The sequence below is a fragment of the Pristiophorus japonicus genome, unplaced genomic scaffold (genome assembly GCF_044704955.1).
Source record: "Pristiophorus japonicus isolate sPriJap1 unplaced genomic scaffold, sPriJap1.hap1 HAP1_SCAFFOLD_317, whole genome shotgun sequence".
NCBI classification, from domain to species: Eukaryota; Metazoa; Chordata; class Chondrichthyes; family Pristiophoridae; genus Pristiophorus; species Pristiophorus japonicus.
In genome coordinates, this window is record NW_027252966.1 from 220142 (window position 1) to 247655 (window position 27514).

The 27514-nt window shown below is 45.4% G+C and overlaps 1 protein-coding gene across 1 annotated transcript; it reads right to left on the reverse strand.

The window, feature by feature from the left end:
* Positions 1–2997: 2997 nt before the first annotated feature.
* LOC139249520 (up-regulator of cell proliferation-like) lies at positions 2998–26475 on the reverse strand. The gene is made up of 2 exons (XM_070872445.1): positions 26423–26475; positions 2998–7997 (listed from the first exon to the last, which is right to left on the reverse strand). The coding sequence occupies exon 2, from the start codon at positions 7972–7974 to the stop codon at positions 3262–3264; it is 4713 nt and encodes a 1570-aa protein (XP_070728546.1). The 5' UTR covers positions 7975–7997; positions 26423–26475; the 3' UTR covers positions 2998–3261.
* Positions 26476–27514: the final 1039 nt, after the last annotated feature.

Consider the following 27514-nt stretch of genomic DNA (forward strand, 5'->3'; position numbering starts at 1 on the left):
CAACCACTCCCTGTGGTAGAGAGTTCCACTTTCTCACCACTCTCTGGGGTAAAGAAATGTCTTCAGAATTCCCTATTTGATTTCTTGCTGACTCTCATATTGATGGCCGCTAGTTTTGCTCTTCCCCACAAGTCGACACACTCTCTCTGTGTCTACTCGATCAAAACCTTTAATGATTTTAAAGACCTTTATTAGGTCACCCTTCAGCCTGTTTATCCTTTCCTGACAGGTGTACTCTCGCATTTCTGGTGTCATCCTTGTAAAAGTTTGTAAAGATTAGTGTAATCTCTCCTCATAACTTTATCCTTGAAGTCTGGGTACAGTTCTGGTAAACCTACGCCGCACTCCCTCCAAGGCCAATATACCCTCCCTAAGGTGGTGCCCAGATCTGCTCACAGTGCTCCAGGTGTGGGCTAACCAGGGCTTTGTACAGCTGTAGCATAACTTCTACCCTCTTGTATTCTAGTCCTTGAGCTGTAAAGGCCAGCATCCCATTAGCCTTTTTGATTATTTTCTGTACCTGTTCTTGACATTTTAATGATCTATATACCTGGACCCCCAAGTCCCTTTGGACCTTCTCTGTTTTTTAGCCTTTCACCATTGAGAAAGTACTCTGTTCTATCTGTTTTAGGTCCAAAATGGATGACCTCTAATTTGCCTACATTGAAATCCATTTGCCACAGTTGAAGATCTGAAAGAGTCTAGTGGAACAAATATTTGCTGGACTGTATCAATGGGAGAAAGTCTGAAGCTTGAAAAGGGTAAATAAACAAATTCTCAGCCATTTGCAAATTTTTAATATATATTCTACTCGATGGCATTTGTCCAATTAATTTGTTTCTGAGAATCATTTTAATAGTAAGTTAATTTGACGAATTATGTTCGTCTGTGCGAAGCTGGTCTCACTTGTGATGTTTCCTGATGTTTGAGACACGGTGAGAATTCGATATAAATTCTAGTCTGCAAGTTCCTGCAATGATGGTTAATTATCAGACCTGGTTTAGGTAGAAGGACGTGAAGGACACAGATTTTAATTCATAAGGGATGTGAAGTTGTTGTGAGATGGTTGGAGTGAGAATGTTACGTTGCAAAAGCTAGAAATGTTGCATTTCTAATTAAAGGATAAGATTTCCAAATGGAAGTATTTAAGCTCCATCAATGCTTCATCAATGACCTTCCCTGCATCATAAGGTCAGAAGTGAGGATGTTTGCTGATGATTGCACAGTGTTCAGTTCCATTTGCAATTCCTCCAGATAATGAAGCAGTCCATAGCCGCATATAGCAAGACGTGGACAACATCCAGGCTTGGGCTGGTAAGTGGCAATTAACATTCGTGCCACACAAGTGCAAGGCAATTTCCTGCAAGAGAGCATAACCACCTCCCCTTGATATCTAATGGCATTACCGTCATCCACCATCAGCAACCTTGGGGAGGGGTCACCATTAACCAGAAACCCACCGCACAGGCATATAAATACTGTGGCCACTAGAGCAGGTCAGAGGCTTTGTAATCTGTGGCGACTGGCTCACCTCCTGACTCCCCAAAGCCCCTCTCCAACCTCCAAGCCACAAGTCAGGAGTGTGATGGAATGTTCTCCCCTTGCCTGGAGGGCTGCCACTGCTTCAACACTCAACAAGCTCAACACCATCTACGACAAAGCAGTCTGCTTGATCAGCAGCCCATCCACTAGCTTAAGGGTTTGGCAGCATCTCCCAAACCCACGATCTCCACCACCTAGAATGACAAGGGGGGCGGGCGCATAGAAACACCATCGCCTCCGTATTTCCCTTCAAATATATCGGCCATTCCTTCATCATCGCTGGCTCACAATCCTGGAACTCCCTCCCCAACAGCACTGTGGGAGCACCTTCACCACACGGACTGCAGCGGTTCAAGAAGGCGGCTCACCACCACCTTCTCAAGGGGCAATTAGGGATGGGCAATAAATGCCGGCCTTGCCAGCGACGCCCACATCCCGAGGATGATAGCCAACCTGTAACTTTTATTTTGTTATCAGCAGGAATGCAAACCAACCTTGAAGTAATTACTGTGCAGAGATATCAAGAACTGAACAGGACGCAAGATGATGCATTACAAACTTTATTTCACTACTTCAATACATTCTAGAACAATCAAAAAATATTGCTTTCAGAATTACAGCACATTGATTTGGCTCAGCTATTGATCATTGCCCTGGCACAGCCTTAGCGGGGCTTCCCTTTAAAATAATGTGATTACAATCTACAGTAGCACCATCTTAGTTGATTTTTCTACTGCAGCCCTTTACCAAAAAGAAAATCATTTTAAAAAGCTTTCTTGATATTTATATTTTCACATTTTATAATGCGTTAATCATCTGACCACATGTTGTTTGTAAATGATTCCATGCTCTATATCTGAGGAAGGATGGACTTGCCTTAGTGGCGGTGCATCAAAGGTTCAGAAGATTAATTCCTGGGATGAGTAGGTTGTCCTATGAGGAGAGATTGAGTAGATTGGGCCTATACTCTCTGGAGTTTAGAAGAATGAGAGGTGATCTGATTGAAACATACAAGATGCTGAAAGGGATCGACAGGATAGATGCAGAGAGGTTGTTTCCCCTGGCTGGAGAGTCGAGAACTAAGGGGCATTGATAAGCGGGTCGGCCATTTAAGACAGAGATGAGGAGGAATTTTTTCACTCAGAGGGTTGTGAATCTTTAGAATTCTCTCCCCCAGAGGGCTGTGGATGGTGAGGCATTGAATATATTCAAGGCTGAGATAGATTTTGAACTCCAGAGAAATCAAAGGATATGGGGACAGGGCGGGAAAGTGGAGTTGAGATTGAAGATCAGTCATGATCTTATTGAATGGCGGAGCAGGCTCGAGGGGCTGTATGGCCTACTCCTGCTCCTAATTCTTGTGTTTAGGATAGTTATTGGTTGCATGAAAGAAATCATTTTAAAGAAGGTTATAATCACTGATAAATATGGCCAGTATATAGCAGTGTACATTGATCGTGAGCTGGGCAATTAATTCTTGTAAGTAGTAGATGAGGCAGTTCAACTCAATAATATTCTATTTGTCGCAATTCTTTTACTTCTGATTTCCATAAAAACGTGGATTAGCCCAAGTCCTGAAGGAGGATGAGAATCCTCACCTGAAACAGTGCAGTTAACTCTCTCCTGTGACTGAACTACAGTGAATGTAATTAATAGTGAATGCCTGATTGAAGTGCCCTTCTGAAGACCTCACCTCGCACTGCTCTTTAATTGTTTTGCTCATATATTGTATGTTTTCTGTATCTCTGCTTTTATATCTTCCTTTCGTAGCAATTTCCAGTCGACAGGGATATCAGCTTCTTTAGCCTCGTATTCCTCAGCAAACTCTTTATTAAAGGTATACAGGACGTATTTCCAGTAGGATGCTGCTTGAATGCTGGTGTCTGGTGGAATATCCCAGGAGGCAAAATAATCATTTACACTGCGGTAGTCTTTGTACGGGTGATATTCATATTGTGTTGCTGCACAGCGGAATAAAGCATCAGATGCCACTGAAGAAGTGCACACTGTCGCTACAAGCTTTTGACTGGAATGATAGCGGAAACAATGCAGCCCCTGGGGCCGATGTGTTGCAGCAAAATGCTCCTTGTGGCCGGAACCTCCTCGTTCACAGGGCGCTCCGCACAATGGGCACATCTTCCCACAGCCAAGAACTTGGCGGAAGATTTCTTCATCTGGCTGCATTGGAAGTCGGGGCAGAATTTCCTCGATGTCACAGACGTTATTAAAGCCCGATACGAGATTCAGCTCCGCATCATCAAGGGCTGCAACAACATCAGCTGCAAACTCGCTTGCTTTAGCAGCATTTTGAAAGCGTATAATTTCCAAACCCCTTTTGTCAATCACAAAGTCATCCTTCAAGATATCACAAAATTCTGTTAAGAATTCTGACACATTTTGCTTATCGGTAGCCGCTGCTTGTTCAATGGCACTTTTTGTCTTTCGTATCAGCGCTTGGATTATTTTCGTGACAATCCCTACAATTTTATTTTTGTCTGTGTAATTCCTTATTATTCTTTTTCTGATCCACTGCTTTGCAAACTCCTCATAGTCTGTAATGTAAGCTTTGTAATTTTGCACGCAGTGTTGTTCCAACAATTCCAGTAAAATCACAGACTGGAGATAGGCTCGGCTGCTCAATTCATGGCTGGTGCAGCTGGCCTTTACATCCTCAACAATCTCCACACCAAGCCTCTTGTCAATGGCATTCTGAAGGGCTGGTTGAAGGCAGTTGGTGCACAGAGCTTGAGCCCTTTTCTGACTTTCATCTTTCTCGTGGTAAAGATCTTTAAACGTGGAATAGTAGTCACTTTTTATTTCTTCCAGGCGTGTCAGTGGATCATTTTTGTTAAAGAAATCTTGGTGCATCTTTTGGAAAACTGGCAGGACGTGGCCACAGATATGCAACTTTAGATCCACCTCAAAGTTAGCATTAGTGTTAAAGTCACGATGTTTGTCATCTCGTAACTTTTCATCAATCATTTTCAGTAATATCTGACAGTAAGTTTGATCAAAATCAACTTTTGCTTTAACCTTGTCCTGTGCATACTCCTCACAGTTTTTTAGTAAACTATTTGCAAATGTTTCCACTTCATTTTTACCTTCACTTTTAAAGAAATTGCAAATTCTTTTGAAAATACCCTTATCGATGTGATCCTTGGTAACTTCAAAGGGCTCCTTTCCTTTTTCAGACAGTTTCCCAGCTGCATCTAACCTCTGAAACACAGCACTGCTCTGATATTGTAGACTGTGTCTCAGTTGATTTTCAAACTCCATTTCAATATTCTGTTTTTTGAATGTCATGCCATGAAGCGGTTTTACTGTATCTCTCCACATGTCTTCAAACTGTTCCTCCAGTGCTCTGTCATCGAGTTCAGTCTCCTGCTGTTTGCATCTTTGTAAAAGTTCACTGACCTGTTTTTGAATGTTTTCCTGATACTCCTTCTGTATGTTAACCAGCTTGTCCATGCCTTTGCATCTCTGAATTGCATTATCACATCTCCCCTTGCTGTAAATCTCAAGCTCCTTTCTCAAACTCTCAGCGCTCAAGGTGAAGTCAGTTTTGAATTTCTCCACAAGGTGGATGTTCTCTATTTTGCTGCTAAAATATTGCTCCAGGTGTTTGAGAATATTTTGTTTTTGAATCTGGAGGATACTATTTGATTCTTGAATCAGAGCCTGGTACAAGTCATCAAGCTGATCCAGTGGATGATTGTCGATATTATTCTCAGCCTTTTCAACCCAGGAATGCATGTTTTTCCTAAAGTCCCACTCCCACTCCGAGTACTTCAGACTCAGCTGGCTGTAAGCATCTGCAACCAGACTGTTCCTGAAACTGAAAATGAAATTTTCATATTTTACTGCATTCCATAAACTTTTCATCCATTCTGTGAATTGGTGGATTGTAAATGGCTCTTTTCTTTCTTTGCGCTGTTTAAACAGATCAAACAGATATTTCTTCAGCTCGAATATATTTTCACTGTAGCCGGTATTCACTGGCGCCATGGGAGGAACGCCATGCCACAGGCCTGGAATGTACCAGTTGTGTTTTTCAGGATCGTACTCCATGACATCTGAAAACTTTGTGAAGGTATTGTCTTTTTTCTCCATCTTTGCTGCTGCCCTTGTCATTTCATTCAGCTGATCCAGGAGGTGTTTCCTGTCTCTCATGTTCTGGTCGTGCGCCGAAACTTCTCCCACGTTTTGGTGAATGAACTGACAGTTTGGTCTATGTCCAACTTCTTTCATCCTCAGGAACGCGTGCACGACAATCTGCAAGACATCCTTCATCTCGGAAGAGTTTTCCATTGCCATGTTGACCAAGGTAACGTCACTCAATCCAACAACCAGCGTTGCAAGCTCATTGTCGTGCTCATGGCTGTCTTCCAGCTTTGCCAGTTCTGGAGCTTTTAACCCTTCGGTGTCAATAATCATGAGGTACTCGCTACCAATCTCCTCTTTCAGGTCGCCTGTAACCTTGATCAACTGCATGAAGGCTCCTCTTGTGCATCTCCCACTGCTCACTGCAAACTGCAAACCAAACATTGTGTTCAAGAGAGTGGACTTTCCTGTGCTCTGCACACCCAGTACAGTTAAAACAAATATTTTAGTATCTGGTCCAAGTTTCTCTGAGATATTTGTAAGCACAGCGCTGACCCACTGTTCAGATATACTGGAAGCATCGCCATCTAAAAGTTCAAGTGGAAAGCCATCTAACATAAGGTCAGCAGCGACACTGGGAAGTGATAGAAACTGGCGATTATTTTCCTGCAGAATACGTTCATGAACTAAAGTTATCTCGGCTTCATACATCTGTCCTATTTCCCGCATGAAATGTTCGAGGCCCAGGGAACTGTCCGATATTTGTTTGTCGAGTTCTATGAGCTTCTCACTTCCACCAGACGAGGCATTGTACTGTAGTTTGTAACTCTCTCGCAGGACAGAAAGCTCCTGCCGTGCAGTGGCATCAAGAAAATATTTGATCCATTTCAGGAAAAATCGTCTTTCTTCATTGAGTGTATTTGCCATTTCAGTGACAAATTCAGAAAGGTTGTCGGTGATATCATGTTCTTGCTGTTTCTTCCGCAGATTTGTTTTGTCAGTTCTGAGTTCGCTGTTATACTCTTCAACAGGCTTGTCTCCGCGCATTCTCTGACGGCAAAGTTCCTTGTCCAGCTTGCACCATTTTTTCCAGAGGTCTCCTTGTAACGGTAACTTTTTCATTTTGTATTCTGCCACATTTTTCATGCCTTTTACAACAGCGGTGATTTCCTCTGCCACTTCTTTTCCATGTTGGCACCTTGGCTCATCTTCATCGACACATATATTTAACTCGCGAGCTACCGCAGCCATGTTCTCAATGCTCACCAGGTCAGTTCCACCTTCCATAGTGTTCCGAATGCTCGACTGGATCTGCTCAACAAACCCTGATTCATTCATATTTTTATTTTTAATGATCACGCGATTCCGTTCCAGTTTCATCAATGGAGCAAGCTTTTGGAGAAAACTGCTCGTCCTCTCCTGCTGGTCAGGCTGTGGATTCAAGATTAGAAAGTATTGTGTTTGTAGTTCTGCAATGGACCTCAGGAATTCAGACTCATCGGTGCCTATCTGATCAACAAATATAAACACTGCTGAGGATACCTTCGCCAAGAAGTGAACTTGGGAAAGTAGGGCGCTTGCATTCCCGCGGAGATTGGCAATGAGAACAGGTTCTGTGAAGATATCGATATTTCTCTTGCCACAAGGGAGATACCAACAGAACTCAACTAAACCATCTGAAATTTTACGAGGGATGTCTCCACATTCCATGCTGTGAGTGACAAAGAAATTGTGATGATGGTGTGGGTTACTCAGCACCTCATTAAGAACCTTTGATTTAGATGTGCTGCAATCACCCAAACGGATAAACGAAATCACAGGCATCGGTGTGGTTGCCATAGTTTCCTCTTTAAAGCCCTTACTTGCTTCCAGCGATTGGGGTCTCCACTTCTTCACGATGAAACGCATGGCCCACAGCAGTAAGATGGAGCTGTCCTTACTGTAGTCTGGTAACAAGAGAGGCAAAGCAAACTGACACATGGACATCTTCATCATCATCTCTTGCTGCAGGAAGCTATCTGCACAAAGGAAAACTGCGGTAATGGCATCCAGAGGATTGCACACATCATCAGCTTCTGTCCCCTGGATCGCAAAAAGGTTGGAGAAGTTTGCCTGATCCACGGCCGATGTTTCGCTTTTAGCAGTGTCTGCTGAGCATTTAATGTTTCTGGCCGTCAGGTTGAGAATCATAAGTTTCTTCAGAAAATACCAAGGAACTTCTCCCAGACTTCGAGGCTTTGCACAGACCATGGTTTCTGGGCCAATTTCAAGAACTTTGCTTAAAGATAGTTTTTCTGTGAAGTGTTTCTGCAGTTCCAGCTTGGAAAGCATTTCCTGAAGGTTTTTTTCTTTATCTATAAAATAAGATGAAAATGATGTTTGTAACATGCACAGTAAACACACACGTTTTATGATGTCACTGCTCCGAACATCTATCCCAATTGGGGACATTACATTTTTCACAAAGATTCAAAGTTTACATTGTATAACTCAATGTTTATAACCGGAGTTTCTCCCAATAATTAAATGCCTGTCTATTCTGGTCAGAGGCAGTTTCAGACTTTTTCCCACATCAGTCATTTCAAACACAGAAGCCTCTGACCCAATGCACCATAGTCGTTTCACTATTGATAACACATTCAATTCAGAAAGTTTATTCCTAATACTGTATGTTTTATTTTATGTTTATTTCCCAAATGCCACCATCTTCTTGCATAGAGACACAGTAATTATGGGGACTTAAATCTACATATAGACTGGGCAAACCAGATTTTCAGTAATAGTATGGAGGACAAATTCATGGAATGAATACAAGATGGTTTTCTAGATCAGTATGTTGAGGAACCAACTCGGGAACAGGCTATTTTAGATCCAGTATTGTGCAATGCGAAAGGGTCAATTAACAACCTTGTAGTAACCCAGCTGCACAGGGGGAAGGGATGAAGAACAAAAGAGCCCTAGTGAAAGGGGATTCTATAGTTAGAAGAACAGACAGGCGTTTCTGCGGCCGGAGACGTGTCTCCCGAATGGTTTTGTGCCTCCCTGGTGCCAGGGTCAAGGATGTCACAGAGCAGACGCAGGACATCCTGTCTGGGGGGTGGGGGGGAGGGAGGTAAATAGCTAGAGGTCGTGGTCCATATCGGGACCAACGTCATAGGTAAAGTGAGGAATGAGATCCTACAGGAAGAATTCAGGGAGCTAGGAAGAAAATTAAAGGGTAGAACCTCAAAGGTGGTAATCTCCGGGTTACTTCTGGTGCCACATACTAATGAGTATAAGAATAAAAGGATAGAGAGATGAACACATGGCTAGAAAGTTGGTGTAGGAGGGAGGACTTTAAATTCTTGAGGCACTGGGACCTCTTCTGGGGGAGATAGGACCTGTACAAACCGGACGGGTTGCACCTCAACAGCACCGGGACCAATATCCTCGCAGGGAGTTTTGCTCGTGCTGTTGGGGAGAGTTTAAACTAGCTTGGCAGGGGGATGGGAACCTGAGAACGAATTCAAAAGGGAAGGAAGTAAAGCAGAAATTGGATAGCAAGAATCTCAAAAGCGAATCTGTAAGACAGAGGAAACAGGGCTTAGTATGTAGTAAGCAAAGAGGTCTTCCTATGCTGAATGGTATATACTTTAATGCAAGGAGTATAGAGAATAAGGCGGATGAGCTAAGAGCACAGGTAGACACTTGGGAGTATGACATTATAGCCATCACAAAAACATGGCTGAAAGAGGGGCAGGTTTGGCAGATCAATATTCTTGGCTATAGGATTTTTCAACAAGATAGAGAGGGGGGTAAAAAGGTGGGGGGGGGCGGGGTTGCGGTACTGATTAAAGAAACTATTACAGTGGTGAGGAGGGATGGTATGTTAGAGGGATCATCAAATGAGGCCATATGGGTCGAATTGTAAAATAAAAAAGGGGCGATCACACTGCTGGGCGTGTATTATAGACCCCCAAACAGTGGGAGGGAGAAAGAGGAGCAAATATGTAGGCAAATTGCTGTGAAGTCCAAAAACCATAGAGTAGTAATAGTAGGGGATTTTAACTATCTAAATATTGGTTGGGACAAATTTAGTGTGAAGGGTATAGAGAGTGCGGAATTCTTGAAATGCATTCAAGAGAACTTTTTTAGTCAGTATGTAAGAAGCCCAACACGAGAGGGGGCGGTCTTGGATTTAGTTTTAGGGAAGTTGAAGGGGTATTAGTGGGAGAGCACTTGGGTGCCAGTGACCATAATTCAGTCAGATTCAAGTTGGTTATGGGTAAGGACAAGAATAGGCCTGGAATAAAAGTTCCGAATTGGGGAAAAGCTAATTTTGCGAAGTTAAGGAGTGATTTGGTCATAGTGGACTGGAAATAGCTACTTGTGGGTAAATCAGTGTCGGAACAGTGGGAGACATTCAAGGAGGAGATCCGGAAGGGTCAGGCCAAACATGTGCCCTTAAAGAAAAAGACTGGGAAAAATAATTCTAGAGGCCCCTGGATGTCGAGGGACTTACAGGGGACGATTAAGAAAAAAGGGACGCTTATGTCATATACCAACAACTAAATACTATAGAATCTTTAGAGGGATAAAAAAGTTAAGAGGCAAAATTAAAAAGGATATTTGGAATGTTAAGAGAGAGCACGAGAAATTCTTGGCCAGTAAAATTAAGGAAAACCCTAAGATGTTCTTGTTGTGTATCTGTAAAGCATCCACTCCCATGTTCTGCCACCAGGGAGCTCATCCCCTGAATTCCCAAGGTATCCCAGCACTGTATATAAGCCGGCCCATAAGACCTGTTCCTCACTCTCGAGTGCCTTATTAAAGACTGAGGTCACTGTTACTTTAACCTCCCTGTGTGCAGCCTCATTTGTGTTAGGAACACAATAACTGGCGACGAAAATACGAATCCAATGCAAAGATGCAGCATCCTGGAGAAGTTCTCGGAGGGTGAGGACTGGGAAGCCTATGTTGAACAGCTAGACCAGTACTTTGTAGCCAACGAGCTAGACGGAGAAGGAAGCGCTGCGGGGTACAGACCTACAGCCTCATGAAGAATATTCTGGCTCCGGTGAAACCCACAGATGAGTCGTATGAGGAGCTGTGCACACTGGTTTGGGAGCATCTTAACCCGAGGGAGAGCGTGCTGACAGTGAGGTATCGGTTCTATACGTGCCAGCGATCTGAAGGTCAGGAAGTGGCGAGCTACGTCGCCGAGCTAAGGTGACTTGCAGGACAATGTGAGTTTGATGGCTACTGGAGCAAATGCTCAGAGACTTTTTGTGCTGGGCATTGGCCACGAGACCATCCTACGAAAACATTTGACTGTAGAGACACCGACCGACCCTCAGTAAGGCCATTGCGATAGCACAGGCGTTTTTGTTCACCAGTGATAACACCAAACAAATCTCTCAGCACACGAGTGCTAGCAATGTTCATAAATTAACTGGAACTGTGTTAACGAACGGAAATGTACAGGGCAGAACCCACGAGTCTGCAACTGCCAGCAGGCCTCAGGTGACCCAGATGACTCAGAGTCCCCAACAAAGGATGGATGCAAGGCAATTCATAACTTGTTGGCATTGTGGAGGCTTCCATTCAGCCTATTCATGCCGCTTCAAAGGGTATGTTTGCAAGAGCTGTGGAACAATGGGGCACCTCCAACGAGCTTGCAAACGAGCTGCAAGCTCTGCAAAACCTGCTAACCACCAGAGCAAGATCGGTCCATGGGGGATCAAAGCAATTTTGAGCTTCAGAGAGAGGAGGCAGATGCTGAAGTACACGGGGTGCACACATTTTCAACGAAATGTCCACCTATAATGCTAAACGTAAAATTGAATGGCTTACCCGTAGCCATGGAACTGGACACTGGTGCTAGCCAATCCATCATGAGTAAAAAGATGTTTGAGAGACTGTGGTGCAACAAGGCATTCAGACCAGCCCTGAGCCCCATCCACACGAAACTGAGAATGTACACAAAGAGCTTATCACTGTCCTGGGCAGCGCCATGGTCAAGGTCATCTACGAGGGCAAGGTGCACGGACTGCCACTCTGGATTGTCCCGGGCGATGGCCCCACACTGCTTGGAAGGAGCTGGCTGGGCAAAATCTGCTGGAAGTGGGATAATATCCGAGCGCTATCACATGTCGATGAGGCCTCATGTACCCAGGTTCTTAACAAATTTCCTTTCCTTTTTGAGCCAGGCATTGGAAACTTTTTCGGGGCAAAAGTGTGGATCCACTTGGTCCCAGAGGCACGACCCATTCACCACAATGCGCGAGCGGTACCTCACATGATGAGGGAGAGAGTGGAAATCGAGCTGGACAGGCTGCAATGCGAGGGCATCATCTCCCTAGTGGAATTCAGCGAGTGGGCCAGCCCGATTGTTCCAGTACTCAAAAGTGATGGCACGGTCAGGATTTGCGGCGATTATAAAGTAACTTAATCATTTCTCACTGTAGGACCACTACCCGCTACCTAAGGCAGATGACCTATTTGCAACGCTTGCAGGAGGCAAGACGTTCACCAGGCTCGACCTGACTTTGGCCTACATGACGCAGGAGCTGGAGGAGTCTTCGAAGGACCTCACCTGCATCAACACGCACAAGGGACTGTTCATCTACAACAGATGCCCGTTTGGAATTCGGTCGGCTGCTCAAGTAGGTACCACACACGGTGGTCTTTCAGGACGACATATTGGTCATGGGTCGTGACACGGCCAAGCACCTACAAAACCTGGAGGAGGTCCTCCAGCAACTGGATCACGCAGGGCTGCGGCTGAAGAGGTCAAAATGCGTCTTCATGGCAATAGAAGTGGAGTTTTTGGGGAGAAAGATCACGGCGGATGGCATTCGGCCCACAGACACCAAGACAGAGGCTATCAGGAACACGCCCAGGCCACAGAACGTCATGGAGCTGCAGTCGTTCCTGGGACTCCTCAACTATTTTGGTAACTTCCTACCGGGGTTAAGCACTCTTTTAGAGCCCCTACATGTGTTATTGCGCAAAGGTGAGAACTGGGTATGGGGAAAAAAACAAGTAATTGCTTTTGAGAAAGCCAGAAACATTTTATTCTCCAACAAGCTGCTTGTATTGTATAACCCGTGTAAAAGACTTGTGCTAGCATGTGATGTGTCGTCGTACGGAGTCGGGTGTGTATTACAACAAGCTAACGTTGTGAGGAAGTTGCAACCTGTTGCCTATGCTTCCAGGAGCTTGTCTAAGGCCGAGAGGGCCGACAGCATAATTGAGAAAGAGCTGGGCCAGCATCCCCGTTGAAATGCAAGAGCCAATCAAGCCATTCCAGCGGCGAAAGGACGAGCTGTCCATTCAGGCAGACTGCCTGTTGTAGGGTAACCGCGTAGTGCTACCAAAAAAGGGCAGGGAGACATTCATCTCGGATCTCCACAGCACACACCCGGGTATAGTAATAATGAAAGCGATAGCCAGATCCCATGTGTGGTGGCCCGGTAGCGACTCTGACTTAGAGTCCTGTGTATGGCAATGCAGCGTATGTGCTCAGTTGAGCAACGCGCCCAGAGAGGCACCACTAAGATTGTGGTCCTGGCCCTCCAGACCATGGTCGAGGATCCATGTCGACTATGTGGGCCCGCTTCTCGGTAAAATGTTCCTGGTGGTGGTGGATGCTTTTTCAAAATGGATTGAATGTGAAATAATGTTGGGAAGCACCGCCACCGCCACCATTGAAAGTCTGAGGGCCATGTTTACCACCCACGGCCTGCCTGACATACTGGTCAGTGACAACGGGCCATGTTTCACCAGTGCCGAATTTAAAGAATTCATGACCCGCAATGGGATCAAACATGTCACCTCGGCCCCGTTTAAACCAGCCTCCAATGGGCAGGCAGAGCGGGCAGTACAAACCATCAAACAGAGCCTTAAACGAGTCACAGAAGGCTCACTCCAAACCCGCCTGTCCTGAGTACTGCTCAGCTACCGCACGAGACCCCACTCGCTCACAGGGGTGCCCCTGGCTGAGCTACTCATGAAAAGGACACTTAAAACCAGACTCTCGCTGGTTCACCCCAACCTGCATGATCAGGTAGAGAGCAGGCGGCAGCAACAAAATGTAAACGATGGTCGCGCCACTGTGTCACGGGAAATTAATCTGAATGACCCTGTGTATGTGCTAAACTATGGACATGGTCCCAAGTGGATCACGGGCACGGTAATAGCTAAAGAAGGGAATAGGGTGTTTGTAGTCAAACTAGACAATGGACAAATTTGCAGAAAGCACCTGGACCAAACGAGGCTGCGGTTCACAGACTGCCCTGAACAACCCACAGCAGACACCACCTTTTTCGAGCCTACAACACACACCCAAAGGATCAACGACACCACGTCAGACCAGAAAATCGAACCCATCACGCCCAACAGCCCAGCAAGGCCAGGCTCACCCAGCAGCCCTGCAGGGCCAACAACATGCCAGCCCAGCGAGGACACAGCCAACACACCAGAACAGACATTTGTACTGAGACGGTCCACCAGGGAAAGAAAGGCTCCCGACCCCCTCACCTTGTAAATAGTTTTCACTTTGACTTTGGGTGGGAGAGTGATGTTGTGTATCTGTAAAGCATGCACTCCCATGTTCTGCCACCAGGGAGCTCATCCCCTGAAGTCCCAAGGGATCCCTTGGGAGCACTGTATATAAGCCGGCCCCTACAGCCTGTTCCTCACTCTGGAGCGTCTTATTAAAGACTGAGGTCACTGTTACTTTAACCTCCCTGTGTGCAGTCTCATCTGTGTTAGGAATGCAATAGTTCTATAAATATATTAAGAGTAAGAGGGTAACTAAAGAAAGGGTAGGGCCTATTAGGGTAATCTTTGTGTGGAGGCGGAAGATGTTGGGAGGGTTCTTAACGAATATTTTGCATCTGTTTTCACAAAGGAAAGGGGCAATGCAGATACTGCTATCAAAGAGGAGTGTGATATTCTGGATGAAATAAATATAGAAAGAGGAAGTATTAAGGGGTTTAGCAGCTTTGAATGTAGATAAGTCCCCAGTCCCAGATGAAATGCATCCCAGGCTGTTGAGCGAAGTAAAAGAGGAAATAGCAGAGGCCTTGACCACCATTTTCCAGTCCTCTTTGGATCTGGGCATGGTGCCGGAGGATTGGAGGACTGCTAATTTAGTACCCTTGTTTAAGAAGGAAGAAAGGGATAGGCCAAGTAATTACAGGTCTGTCAGCCTAACGTCAGTGGTAGGAAAATTATTGGAAAAAATCCTGACAGACAGGATAAATCTGCATTTGGAAAGGCAAGGATTAATTAGGGACAATCAGTACGGATTTGTTAAGTGAAGATCGTATTTGACTAACCTGATTGAATTTTTTGAGGAGGTAACCAAGAGGATCGATGTTGTATATATGGAATTTAGCAAGGCTTTTGATAAGGACCCACATGGTAAACTGGTCATGAAGGTTAAAGCCCATGGGATGCAGGGCAAAGTGTCAAGTTGAATCTAAAATTAGCTTGGAGGTAGGAAGCAAAGGGTAATGGTTGATGGATGTTTTTGTGACTGGAAGGATGTTTCCAGTGGGATTCCACAGGGCTCAGTACTGGGTCCCTTGCTTTTTGTGGTATATGTCAACGATTTGAATATAGGGAGTACGATTAAGAAGTTTGCAGACGACACTAAAATTGGCTGTGTGGTTGATAATGAAGAGGAAAGTCATGGGCTGCAAGAGGATATCAATCTACTGGTCAGGTGGGCAGAGCAGTGGCAAATGGAATTTAATTCAGAGAAGTGTGAGGTGATGCACTTTGGGAGGGCTAATAAGGAAAGGGTATACACACTAGGCGGTAGGCCACTTAATAGCGTAGATGAACAAAGGGACCTTGGAGTGCTTGTCCAGCAGGCCAGATGGATAAGGTGGTTTAGAAGGCATACGGAATGCTTGCCTTTATTGGCCGAGGCATAGAATATAAGAGCAGGGAGGTTATGCTTAAATTGTATAATACTTTGGTTAGGCGCAGCTTGGAGCACTGCGTGTGTCATGTATGTAACCTTCATGCAACTGTAACCTTCATGTAACTAACCTTCATGTAACAACACTGCATACTGTATACACCCAAGAAATGCACACCTTGACCACAGGGGGTGAACTTGTGGGAGACACTTGTCACCTGTGCATCCAGGTATATAAAGGGAGGTCCCACGCAGGGTCATCACTTCTTGGTCCTGGGAATAAAGGTGCAGGTAACGTAGTGACTTTGTCTGCACTACATGCCTCGTGTGATTCTATAGTAAGGTGTAAGGACACTACATTTGGCGACGAGAAACGGGAATCAACGACCCACGAGGATGGCCACCGGTAGCACAGAGGAACAGTACTGTGTTGGTGAGGACTGGGACGATTTCATTGAGAGGCTCCAGCAGAGCTTTGTCACGAAGGACTGGCTGGGAGAGGATGCGGCTGACAAGCGGAGGGCGCATCTACTGACCAGCTGTGGACTCAAGAATATGCGCTGATGAAAGACCTGCTCGCACCTGAGAAGTCCTTTGAAGAGCTCAGCACACTGATCAGTGAACACCTCAAACCGGCGAGCAGTATACACATGGCCCGGCACCGGTTCTATACACACTGGCGTCGGGAAGGGCAGAGCATATCGGACTTCGTTTCGGACCTTCGGCACTTCACCAGCCTCTGTAAGTTCACAGACGCCTGCAGGGGGGAGATGTTAAGGGATTTCTTCATTGGGGGCATTGGTCATGACGGGATTTTCAGGAAGCTAATTGAGACCAAGAACTTGACTTTGGAAAGGGCAGCGTTGATAGCTCAGACCTTCATGGCAGGGGAAGAGGAGACCAAGATAATTTACGCGCGCAGCTCTGGTTCCAACGTGGCGATGGACCAGGGAGTTAACATTGTAAACGCGACTCAGAACCCCGCAGGCAGGCAAGGGCAATTCGACACCACACAAGCAGCAACAGCCTCTAGGGTGGGCAGGTAACAGAGACAATGGCAGGGGAATCGGCAATTCACACCATCACAAGGGACAATGCGTCCCGTGATGGCACCATTGACACCCACTAACAGAGTGCTCAGGAGTAATCAAAGAGACAATCAGAGAGGAATGCCTGTTAACAGTTCTTTTGTTCACAACAATCTCAGCTCATGCTGGAGGTGCGGGGGCAGACATGCTGCAAAAACCTGTAAGTTTCAACAATTTATCTGTAGAAACTGTAACTTTAGTGGACATTCCGTCAGAATGTGCAGAAAGCCCATAGCAAGGCTAGTTTACGAGGCAGAGGAACCAGACGAGGGGTCTGCAAGGCAGGGTGATGCTTGGGACAAAGTTATTGACGCTGAAGTTCAGCGGGTTCATGTGGCAGACATCCACAGCTCATATTCCAAAATGCCACCCATGATGATGAAAGTCTTATTAAATGGCATCCCGGTACGCATGGAGCTGGACACAGAAGCCAGGCAGTCACTTATGAGTGCCCAACAATTTAAAAAACTATGGCCACTCAAAGCTAGCAGGCCCAAACTGGAACGCATTTGACACGTAGTTACGGACGTACACCAGAGAGATCATCCCAGTGCTAGGCAGTGCAAACTTGGTGGTCACGCACAATGGATCGGAAAACCGGCTGCCACTCTGGATTGTCCTGGGGAATGGTCCCGCGTCTTGGGGAGGAGCTGGCTAGCCGAGATGAACTGGAAATGGGGGGATGTGCACGCCATTTCATCTGTGGAGTGAAGTTCATGCTCACAGGTCCTACAGAAATTTGAGTCACTTTTTCAACCAGGTGTTGGGACTTTCAAAGGTACCAAAGTAGTGATACGCATCACCCCGGACGCCAGACCAGTGCACCACAAAGCCAGAGCTGTGCCGTATGTGATGCGTGAGAAAATTGAGAGTGAGTTGGACAGGCTGCTAAGAGAGGGCATAATTTCGCCTGTTGAATTCAGTGACTGGGCAAGCCCCATCGTTCCTGTCCTTAAAGCGGATGGCTCGGTCAGGATTTGTGGCGACTACAAGGCCACCATCAACCGAGTGTCACTACAGGACCAATACCCGCTTCTGAGAGTGGAGGACCTTTTTGCCACGCTGGCAGGTGGCAAGCTGTTCACCAAGTTGGACCTCACTTCAGCCGTCATGACCCAGGAACTGGCTGAAGAATCCAAGCTACTGACCACCATCACTACGCACAAGGGGCTGTTTGTCTACAACAGATGTCCGTTTGGCATTCGTTCAACGGCCGCTATCTTCCAGAGGAACATGGAAAGTTTGCTTAAATCCATTCCTGGAACAATCGTATTCCAAGACGGCATCCTAATCACGGGTCGAGACACCGAGGAACACCTCCACAACCTGGAGGAGGTGCTATGCCGGCTGGACCGGGTAGGCCTGCGACTAAAGAAGTCCAAGTGTGTGTTTTTTGCCCCAGAGGTCGAGTTTTTGGGCAGGAGGGTTGCCGCAGATGGGATCCGGCCTACCGAATCTAAAACAGAGGCGATCCATTGTGCGCCCAGGCCCGGCAACACATCGGAGTTGCGGTCATTCCAGGACTCTTGAACTGCTTCAAAACTTTCTGCCGAACTTAAGACCATTGTTGGAGCCATTACACGTACTCCTGCGTAAAGATTGCGAATGATTTTGTGGGGACTGTCAAGAACGGGCTTTCAATCGGGCACGGAACCTACTTTGTTCTAATAAGCTGTTGACCTTGTACAACTCCTGTAAGAAACTGGTTTTAATGTGTGATGCATCATCCTATGGGGTTGGGTGCTTGTTGCAGCAGAGTAATGATGAAGGCCAACTTCAACCAGTGGCTTATGCCTCCAGGTTGCTCTCGCAAGCAGAACGGGGATATCGGATGGTTGAAAAGGAAGCACTCGCATGCATCTATGGGGTAAAAAAGATGTACCAGTACCTTTTCGGCAGAAAGTTAGAAACGGACCACAAGCCGTTAACATCCCTGTTGTCCGACAGCAAGGCTGTCAATGCCAATGCGTCAGCTCGCATATAGCGATGGGCCCTCACGCTGGCTGCATATGATTACATCATCCGGCACCGGCCCGGCACCGAAAATTGCGCTGACGTGCTCAGCAGGCTCCCACTGGCCACCACTGAGGGAGCGTTGGAGCAGAGCGCCGAGATGGTCATGGCCGTTGAGGCTTTTGACACCGCAGGCTCCCCCATCACAGCCCGCCAGATCAAAATCTGGACCAACAGAGACCCCCTCCTATCCCTGATAAAGAAATGTGTCCTGACTGGGGATTGGGCGTTTGCACACGGACCATGCCCCGAGGAGGTCAGACCGTTTCACAGACGGATGGACGAGCTCTGCATTCAAGCCGACTGCCTGCTACGGGGCAGCCGGGTAGTCATGCCCCAGAAAGGAAGGGAAGCATTCATCAGGGAACTCCACAGTGAGCACCCAGGCATCGTGCTAATGAAGGCCATTGCCCGGTCACATGTATGGTGGCCGGGAATTGACTCAGACCTGGAACACTGGGTTCACAGGTGCACGACGTGTGCCCAGCTGGGCAATGCCCCCAGGGAGGCCCCACTCAGTCCGTGGCCCTGGCCCACCAGGCCATGGTAACGTATTCACGTTGACTATGCGGGTCCATTCATGGGAAAAATGTTCCTGATTGTTGTCGATGCATACTCGAAATGGATCGAGTGCATCATATTGAATTTGTGCACGACATCCACCACCGTGCAGAGTCTGTGTACGGTCTTTGCGACCCACGGCTTTCCGGACATCCTGGTTAGCGACAATGGCCCGGGTTTCACTAGCTATGAATTCCAGGAGTTTATGTCGGGTAATGGTATCAAACACGTCAGGACAGCACCGTTCAAGCCGGCCTCCAATAGCCAGGCGGAACATGTGGTTCAAATCATAAAACAGGGCATGCTCCGGATTCAAGGACCCTCCCTTCAATGCCGCCTATCGCGCCTCCTGCTGGCCTATAGGTCCCGCCCGCACTCGCTCACGGGGGTCCCGCCCACGGAACTACTCATGAAACGCACGCTTAAAACGCGGCTGTCCCTCATTCATCCAGCCCTGTCAGACATTGTTGAGGGCAAGCGTCAGTCTCAAATAGAGTGCCATGATAGCAACTCAGTGGGGAGATGTATAGAAATCGATGATCCTGTATTCGTTCTCAATCATGCCCTGGGACCCAACTGGCTTGAGTGTACTGTAATTGGCAAAGAGGGGAATAGGGTCATAGTGGTCAGACTTAACAATGGGCAGATATGCCGCAAACATCTGGACCAAGTAAAGAAAAGGTTCAGCATGGACACTGAGGAACCTGAGGAAGATCATGAGATGTCACCCACACCACTGCCAGTGAACAAGCAACAAGGACATTCACCAGCATGCACAGTCCCTGCGGCCAGTCCGGACAGGCCGGAATCACCTCAGGCTATAGAGACGCATGCCACGGCTCAGCCACCAGAGCCACAACTGCGGCGCTCCACGAGAGAGCGTCGACCGCCTGAAAGACTTAATCTTTGACCCAATAAGATGTGAGGGAGGAGGTGATGTCATGTATGTAACCTTCATGCAACTGTACCCTTCATGTAACTGTAACCTTCATGTAACAACGCTGCATACTGTATATACCCAAAAAAATGCACACCTTGACCACAGGGGGTGAACTTGTGGGAGACACTCCTCACCTGTGCATCCAGGTATATAAAGGGAGGTCCCACGCAGGGTCATCACTTCTTGGTCCTGGGAATAAAGGTGCAGGTCACGTAGTGACCTTGTCTGCAGTACATGCCTCGTGTGATTCTATAGTAAGGTGTGAGGACACTACAGCGTGCAGGTCTGGTCGCCATATTATAGGAAGGACGTAATTGCACTAGAGAGGATGCAGAGGAGATTTACTAGGATGCTGCCTGGAATGGAGAATCTTAGTTATGAGGACAGATTGGATAGGCTGGGTTTGTTCTCATTGGAACAGAGGAGGTTGCGAGGAGACCTCATCGAGGTGTACAAAATATTGAGAGGCCTGGACAAAGTGGATCGTAACGTCCTACTTCCATTGGTGAAAGGGGTCTATAACGAGAGGACATAGTTTTAAGGTGGTTGGTGGAAGATTTAGAGAGGATTTGTTGGGGGGGGGGCTTCTTTACGCAGAGGGTTGTGGGGATTTAGAACTCGTTGCCTGGAAGAGTGGTGGATGCAGAAACCCTCACCACTTTTAAGAGATGGTTGGATGAACATAACATAAGAATTAGGAACAGGAGTAGGCCATCTAGCCCCTCGAGCCTGCTCCGCCACTCAACAAGATCATTACTGACCTGGCCGTGGACTCAGCTCCACTTACCCGCCCGCTCCCCATTCCCTTATTGGTTAAAAATCTATCTATCTGTGATTTGAATACATTCAATGAGTTAGCCTCAACTGCTTCCCTGGGCAGAGAATTCCACAGATTCACAACCCTCTGGGAGAAGAAATTCCCTTCTCAACTCGGTCTTAAATTGGCTCCCCCATATTTTGAGGCTGTGCCCCCTAGTTCTAGTCTCCCCGACCAATGGAAACAACCTCTCTGCCTCTATCTTGTCTATCCCTTTCATTATTTTAAATGTTTCTATCAGATCACCCCTCATCCTTCGGAACTCCAACGAGTAAAGACCCAGTCTACTCAATCTATCATCATAAGATAACCCCCTCATCTCCGGAATCAGCCTAGTGAATCGTCTCTGTAATCCCTCCAAAGCTAGTATATCCTTCCTTAAGTAAGGTGACCAAAACTGCACGCAGTACTCCAGGTACGGCTTCACCAATACCCTGTACAGTTGCAGCAGGACTTCCCTGCTTTTGTACTCCATCCCTCTCGCAATGAAGGCCAACATTCCATTCGCCTTCCTGATTACCTGCTGCACCTTCAAACTAACTTTTTGGGATTCATGCACAAGGACCCCCAGGTCCCTCTGCACCGCAGCATGTTGTAATTTCTCCCCATTCAAATAATATTCCCTTTTACTGTTTTTTTTTCCAAGGTGGATGACCTCACATTTTCCGACATTGTATTCCATCTGCCATACCATAGCCCATTCGCTTAACCTATCTAAATCTCTTTGCAGCCTTTCTGTGTCCTCTACACAACCCGCTTTCCCACTAATCTTTGTGTCATCTGCAAATTTTGATGCACTACACTCTGTCCCCTCTTCCAGGTCATCGATGTATATTGTTAACAGTTGTGGTCCCAGCACCGATCCCTGTGGCACACCACTAACCAACGATTTACAACCCAAAAAGGACCCATTTATCCCGACTCGCTGCTTTCTGTTAGCCAGCCAATTCTCTATCCATGCTAATACATTTCCTCTGACTCCGCGTACCTTTATCTTCTGCAGTAACCTTTTGTGTGGCACCTTATCAAATGCCTTTTGGAAATCTAAATACACCACATCCATCGGTACACCTCTATCCACCATGCTCGTTATATCCTCAAAGAATTCCAGTAAATTAGTTAAACGTGATTTCCCCTTCATGAATCCATGCTGCGTCTGCTTGATTGCACTATTCCTATCTAGATGTCCTGCTATTTCTTCCTTAATGATAGCTTCAAGCATTTTTCCCACTACAGATGTTAAACTAACCAGCCTATAGTTACCTGCCTTTTGTCTGCCCCCTTTTTTAAACAGAGGCATTACATTAGCTGCTTTCCAATCTGATGGTATCTCCCCAGAGTCCAGAGAATTTTGGTAGATTATAACGAATGCATCTGCTATAACTTCCGCCATCTCTTTTAATATCCTGGGATGCATTTCATCAGGACCAGGGGACTTGTCTACCTTGAGATCCATTAGCCTGTCCAGCACTACCCCCGTAGTGATAGTGATTGTCTCAAGGTCCTCCCTTCCCACATTCCCGTGACCAGCAATTTTTGGCATGGTTTTTGTGTCTTCCACTGTGAAGACCGAAGCAAAATAATTGTTTAAGGTCTCAGCCATTTCCACATTTCCCATTATTAAATCCCCCTTTTCATCTTCTAAGGGACCAACATTTACTTTAGTCACTCTTTTCCGTTTTATATATCGGTAAAAGCTTTTACTATCTGTTTTTGTGTTTTGCACAAGTTTACTTTCGGAAGTCATCTTTCCTTTCTTTATTGCTTTTTTCGTCATTCTTTGCTGTCGTTTAAAATTTTCCCAATCTTCTAGTTTCCACTAACCTTGGCCACCTTATACGCATTGGTTTTTAATTTGATACTCTCCTTTATTTCCTTAGTTATCCATGGCTGGTTATCCCTTCTCTTACCGCCCTTCTTTTTCACTGGAATATATTTTTGTTGAGCACTATGAAAGAGCTCCTTAAAAGTCCTCCACTGTTCCTTAATTGTGCCACCGTTTAGTCTGTGTTCCCAGTCTACTTTAGCCAATTCTGCCCTCATCCCACTGTAGTCCCCTTTGTTTAAGCATAGTATGCTCGTTTGAGACACTACTTCCTCACCCTCAATCTGTATTACAAATTCAACCATACTGTGATCACTCATTCCGAGAGGATCTTTTACGAGGAGATCGTTTAGTATTCCTGCTCATTACACAGGACCAGATCTAAGATAGCTTGCTCCCTTGTAGGTCCTGTAACATACTGTTCTAAGAAACAAACAGATAGATAGATTTTTAACCAATAAGGGAATTAAGGGTTATGGGGAGCGGGCGGGTAAGTGGAGCTGAGTCCACGGCCAGATCAGCCATGATCTTGTTGAATGGCGGAGCAGGCTCGAGGGGCTAGATGGCCTACTCCTGTTCCTAATTCTTATGTTCTTATGTTATGTTCTTATGTAATCCCGTATGCATTCTATGAATTCCTCCTCAAGGCTACCCCGTGCGATTTGATTTGACCAATCGATATGGGCATTTAAAGTGCCATAACCTGCAGGACTGATCTCTTGGACTAGTTTCGATCACCTGGATGGGTCAGAGAGGAAGTTTCTCAGATTTTGTCTCCCTCAGTTGGCCTGGGTTTTTATCTGGTTTTTGCCTCTCCCAGGAGATCACATGGCTTCGGTTGGGGTGGAGTGTAGAATGTTTCAGTATAAGGGGTGTGGCAGACTGGTTGGGCTGGATGCTCTTTGCCTTTCCGTCATTGTTCACAGGTTTATATGTAACCTTTAGAGCTGCTGACCGAGGGCCGAGCGGCTCTTTGTCGGCCGGTGAGAACATGATGGGTCGAAATGGCCTCCTTCTGCGCTGTAAATTTCTATGTTTCTAAAGGGGCTTTTAGTGAAGAATGACCATAATATGACAGAATTTTATATTCAGTTTGAAAATGATTTAGTTAAATCTAAAACTATGTCTTAAATCTAAACCAAGCAAACTACGTAGGTATGAGGGGAGAGTTGGCTAAGGTAGATTGGGAAACTACATTAAAAGGTCTGATGGTAGACAAGCAATGACTGGCATTTAAAGAATGAATACATAATTTACAACAAACATACATTCCCCTAAGGCACAAAAACCCCACAGCAAAAGTGGGCCAACCACGGCTAACAAGAGAAGTTAAAGATAGTATTAGATCAAAGGAAGAGGCTTATAATGTTACCAAAAAGAGCAGTAAGCCTGAGGATTGGGAGGATTTTAGAATTCAGTAAAGGTGGACCAATAAATTGATAAAGGGAAAATAGAATATGAGGGTAAACTAGCGAGAGATTTAAAAACGGACTGTAACTGCTTCTATAGGTATGTAAAAAGGAAAAGATTAGCTAAAGAAAATGTGGGCTCCTTACAGGCTGAGACAGGAGAAATTATAATGGGGAATAAGGAAATGGCAGAGAAATTAAACAAATACTTTGTGTCTGTCTTCATGGAAGAAGACACAAAAAACCTCCTGGAAATAGTGGAGAACCAAGGTTGTAGCGAGAATGAGGAACTGACAGAAATTAGTATTTGTCAAAAAAAAATTACAGAAGAAATTAGTGGGACTGAAAGGTGATAAATCCCCTGGACCTGATAGTCAGCTCTTTCAAAACCCTACGACGTAAGCTAAGAGCGGATGCATTGGTTGTCATCTTCCAAAATTGTATAGATTCTACAATGGTTCCCGCAGATTGGAAGGTAGCTAATGTAACCCACCGCTATTTAAGAAAGGAGGGAGAGAGAACACAGGGAACTACAGACCCGTTAGTCTGACATCAGTAATAGGGAACATGCTATAATCTATTATTAAGAACATGGTAACATGGCACTTAGAAAATAATAATAATAAGATTGGGTAGAGTCACAAGATGGATTTATGAAAGGGAAATCATGTTTGACAAATCTGTTAGTACTTTCTGAGGTTGTAACTAATAGAATAGATCAGGGGGAACCAGTGGATGTGGTGTATTTGGATTTTCAGAAGGCATTCAATAATGTGCCACACAAGAGGTTATTAAACAAAATCAGGGCTCATGGGATTGGAGATAATATACCAGTGTGGATTGAGAATTGGTTAATGCAAAGAAAATAGAGAGTAGGAATAAACAGGTTATTTTCGGCTTGGCAGGCTGTAACTAGTGGGATGCCGCAGGGATCGGTGCTGGGCCCCGGCTATTCACAATCTATATCAATGATTTGGTTGAGGGGACTAAATGTAATATATCCAAGTTTCTGATGATACAAAGCTCGGTGGGAATGTAAGTTGTGAGGAGGATGCAAAGAGGCTTCAAGGGTAATGAGGCAAGTGAGTGGGAAAGAACATGGCAAATGGAATATAACGTGGAGAAATGTGAAGCTATCCACTTCGGTAGAAAAAATAGAAAAGCAGAGTATTTTTTTAATGGTGAGAGATTGGGAAATGTTGGTGTTCAGAGGGACCTGGGTGTCCTTGTACACCAATCACTGAACGTTAACATGCAGGTACAGCAAGTGATTAAGAAAACAAATGGTATGTTGGCCTTTATTCCAAGAGGATTTGAGTAAAAGAGTAAAGATGTCTCACTGAAATTATACAGGGCCCTGGTGAGACCACACCTGGAGTATTGTGCACAGTTTTGGTCTCCTTACCTAAGGAAGGATATACATGCCATAGAGGGAGTGCAACGAAGGTTCACCAGACTGATTCCTGGGATGGGGGGGCTGTCCTATGAGGAGATATTGAGTAGAATGGGCCGATATTCTCTCGAGTTTAGAAGAATGAGAGGTGATCTCATTGAAACATACAACATTCTTACAGGGCTAGACAGGGTAGATGCAGGGAGGGTGTTTCCCCCCGGGCTGGGGGAATGTAGAACCAGGGGTCACAGTCTCAAAATAAGGGTTCGGCCGTTTCGGACTGAGATGAGGAGAAACGTCTTCACTCAGAGGGTTGTGAATCTCTGGAATTCTCTGCCCCAGAGGGCTGTGGAGGCTCAGTCGTTGAGTATATTCAAGACAGAGATCGATAGATTTTTGGATATGAAGGGAATCAAGGGAAATGGGGACAGTGCAGGAAAGTGGAGTTGAGGTAGATGATCAGCCATGATCTTATTGAATGGCTCGAGGGGCCGAATGGCCTACTGCTGCTCCAAATTCTTATATTCGTATAAACCAGTATCAGTAATGGGGACCATGAATCTACCAGATTGTTGTAAAAACCTAACTGGTTCACTAATATCCTTTAGGGGAGGAAATCTCCTGTCCTTACCTGGTCTGGCTTATATAGGTGACTTCAGACCCACAGCAATGTGGTTGACTCTTACCTGCCCTCTGAAATGGCTGAGCAAGCTACTCAGTTGTCAAGAAGGTGGCTCATCTTGAGGGAAATTAGGGATGGCCAAGAAATACTGGCCTTGCCGGTGACACTCACGTCCCGTGAATGAATTAAAAAAAATACCTTTTCCGGTACTCCTCTTCTTTTCTGGTTCTTGATCGAGCAACAGCTCCTCAGCACCACTGGTGTCATTTGCATTAGTGCTGAAAGGTTCACCTGAATAAGGAATATAAACAGATCTTGTAAACTATACAGTGCTTTGAAATGACATTACTTCCACAAGAAGTTAGCGTTCAAAATGTTTTCTGCAAAGTCAAAACAATTATGTTTAACAATATCAACATCTTTCGGATGGAAGATTAAGAATAAACTGAAAATGGTTGCAGGTAGATACTTAATTAATTCAACTACATAGCAGTAGAAAGGCTGACAGCATCGCGGGTTGTACCTCAGTCCAGGTATTAAAGGGGGGAATGAGGGGAAGAGTTTCTGCTTTGAACGCAATCGGCTATCCTGGCGCAAATTGTGTTAAAAATTGTGCTGGATATCACGGTTCAAGTTTCTGCTCAAACTCATTTGCATAATCACAAACGTCAAATCTTCCATGAACCAGCAAAATTGGGCCGTGTTTTGAGCTGAATTGTTTATTTTTTTTCCACTTTCATTAAAAATTATTCCTTGATGTATCTTTGAATAGTGTATTTAAACCCGGTGCAATTTTATTAATACAGCTGAAAATGGGTTTCTCACAAAAATCAGCACTTTTATTAAGTGCCTAGTCCTCCTGTGAGTAACCTGATTTTAAATAACTGAAAATGACTTCAAAAAACTAGACAGAACCATTTACGTGTTCATTGGTGTATACTGGTCAGTTTCTTAGTAAATGAAATATTTTATAATTAGAAATATTTAAGAAGTTTCATTTCTATTTGCATAGAAATAAAATAGCTTAATTTTAAAAATAAAAAATAAAGCAAGACTTGGATTTATATAGCGCCTTTCACGACCACTGGACGTCTCAAAGTGCTTTACAGCCAATGAATGACTTTTGGAGTGTCGGCATTGTTGTAATGTTGAAAATGTGGCAGCCAACTTGTGCACAGCAAGCTCCCACAAACAGCAATGTGATTATGACCAGATAATCGTTTTTTTTTGTTATGTTGATAAAGGGATAAATATTGGCCAGGACACTGGCGATAACTCCCCTGCTCTTCT

Excerpts from the sequence above, each read along its gene's own strand:
- LOC139249520 (XM_070872445.1), bottom strand. The coding sequence starts at position 7,974 with ATGCTTTCCAAGCTGGAACTGCAGAAACACTTCACAGAAAAACTATCT.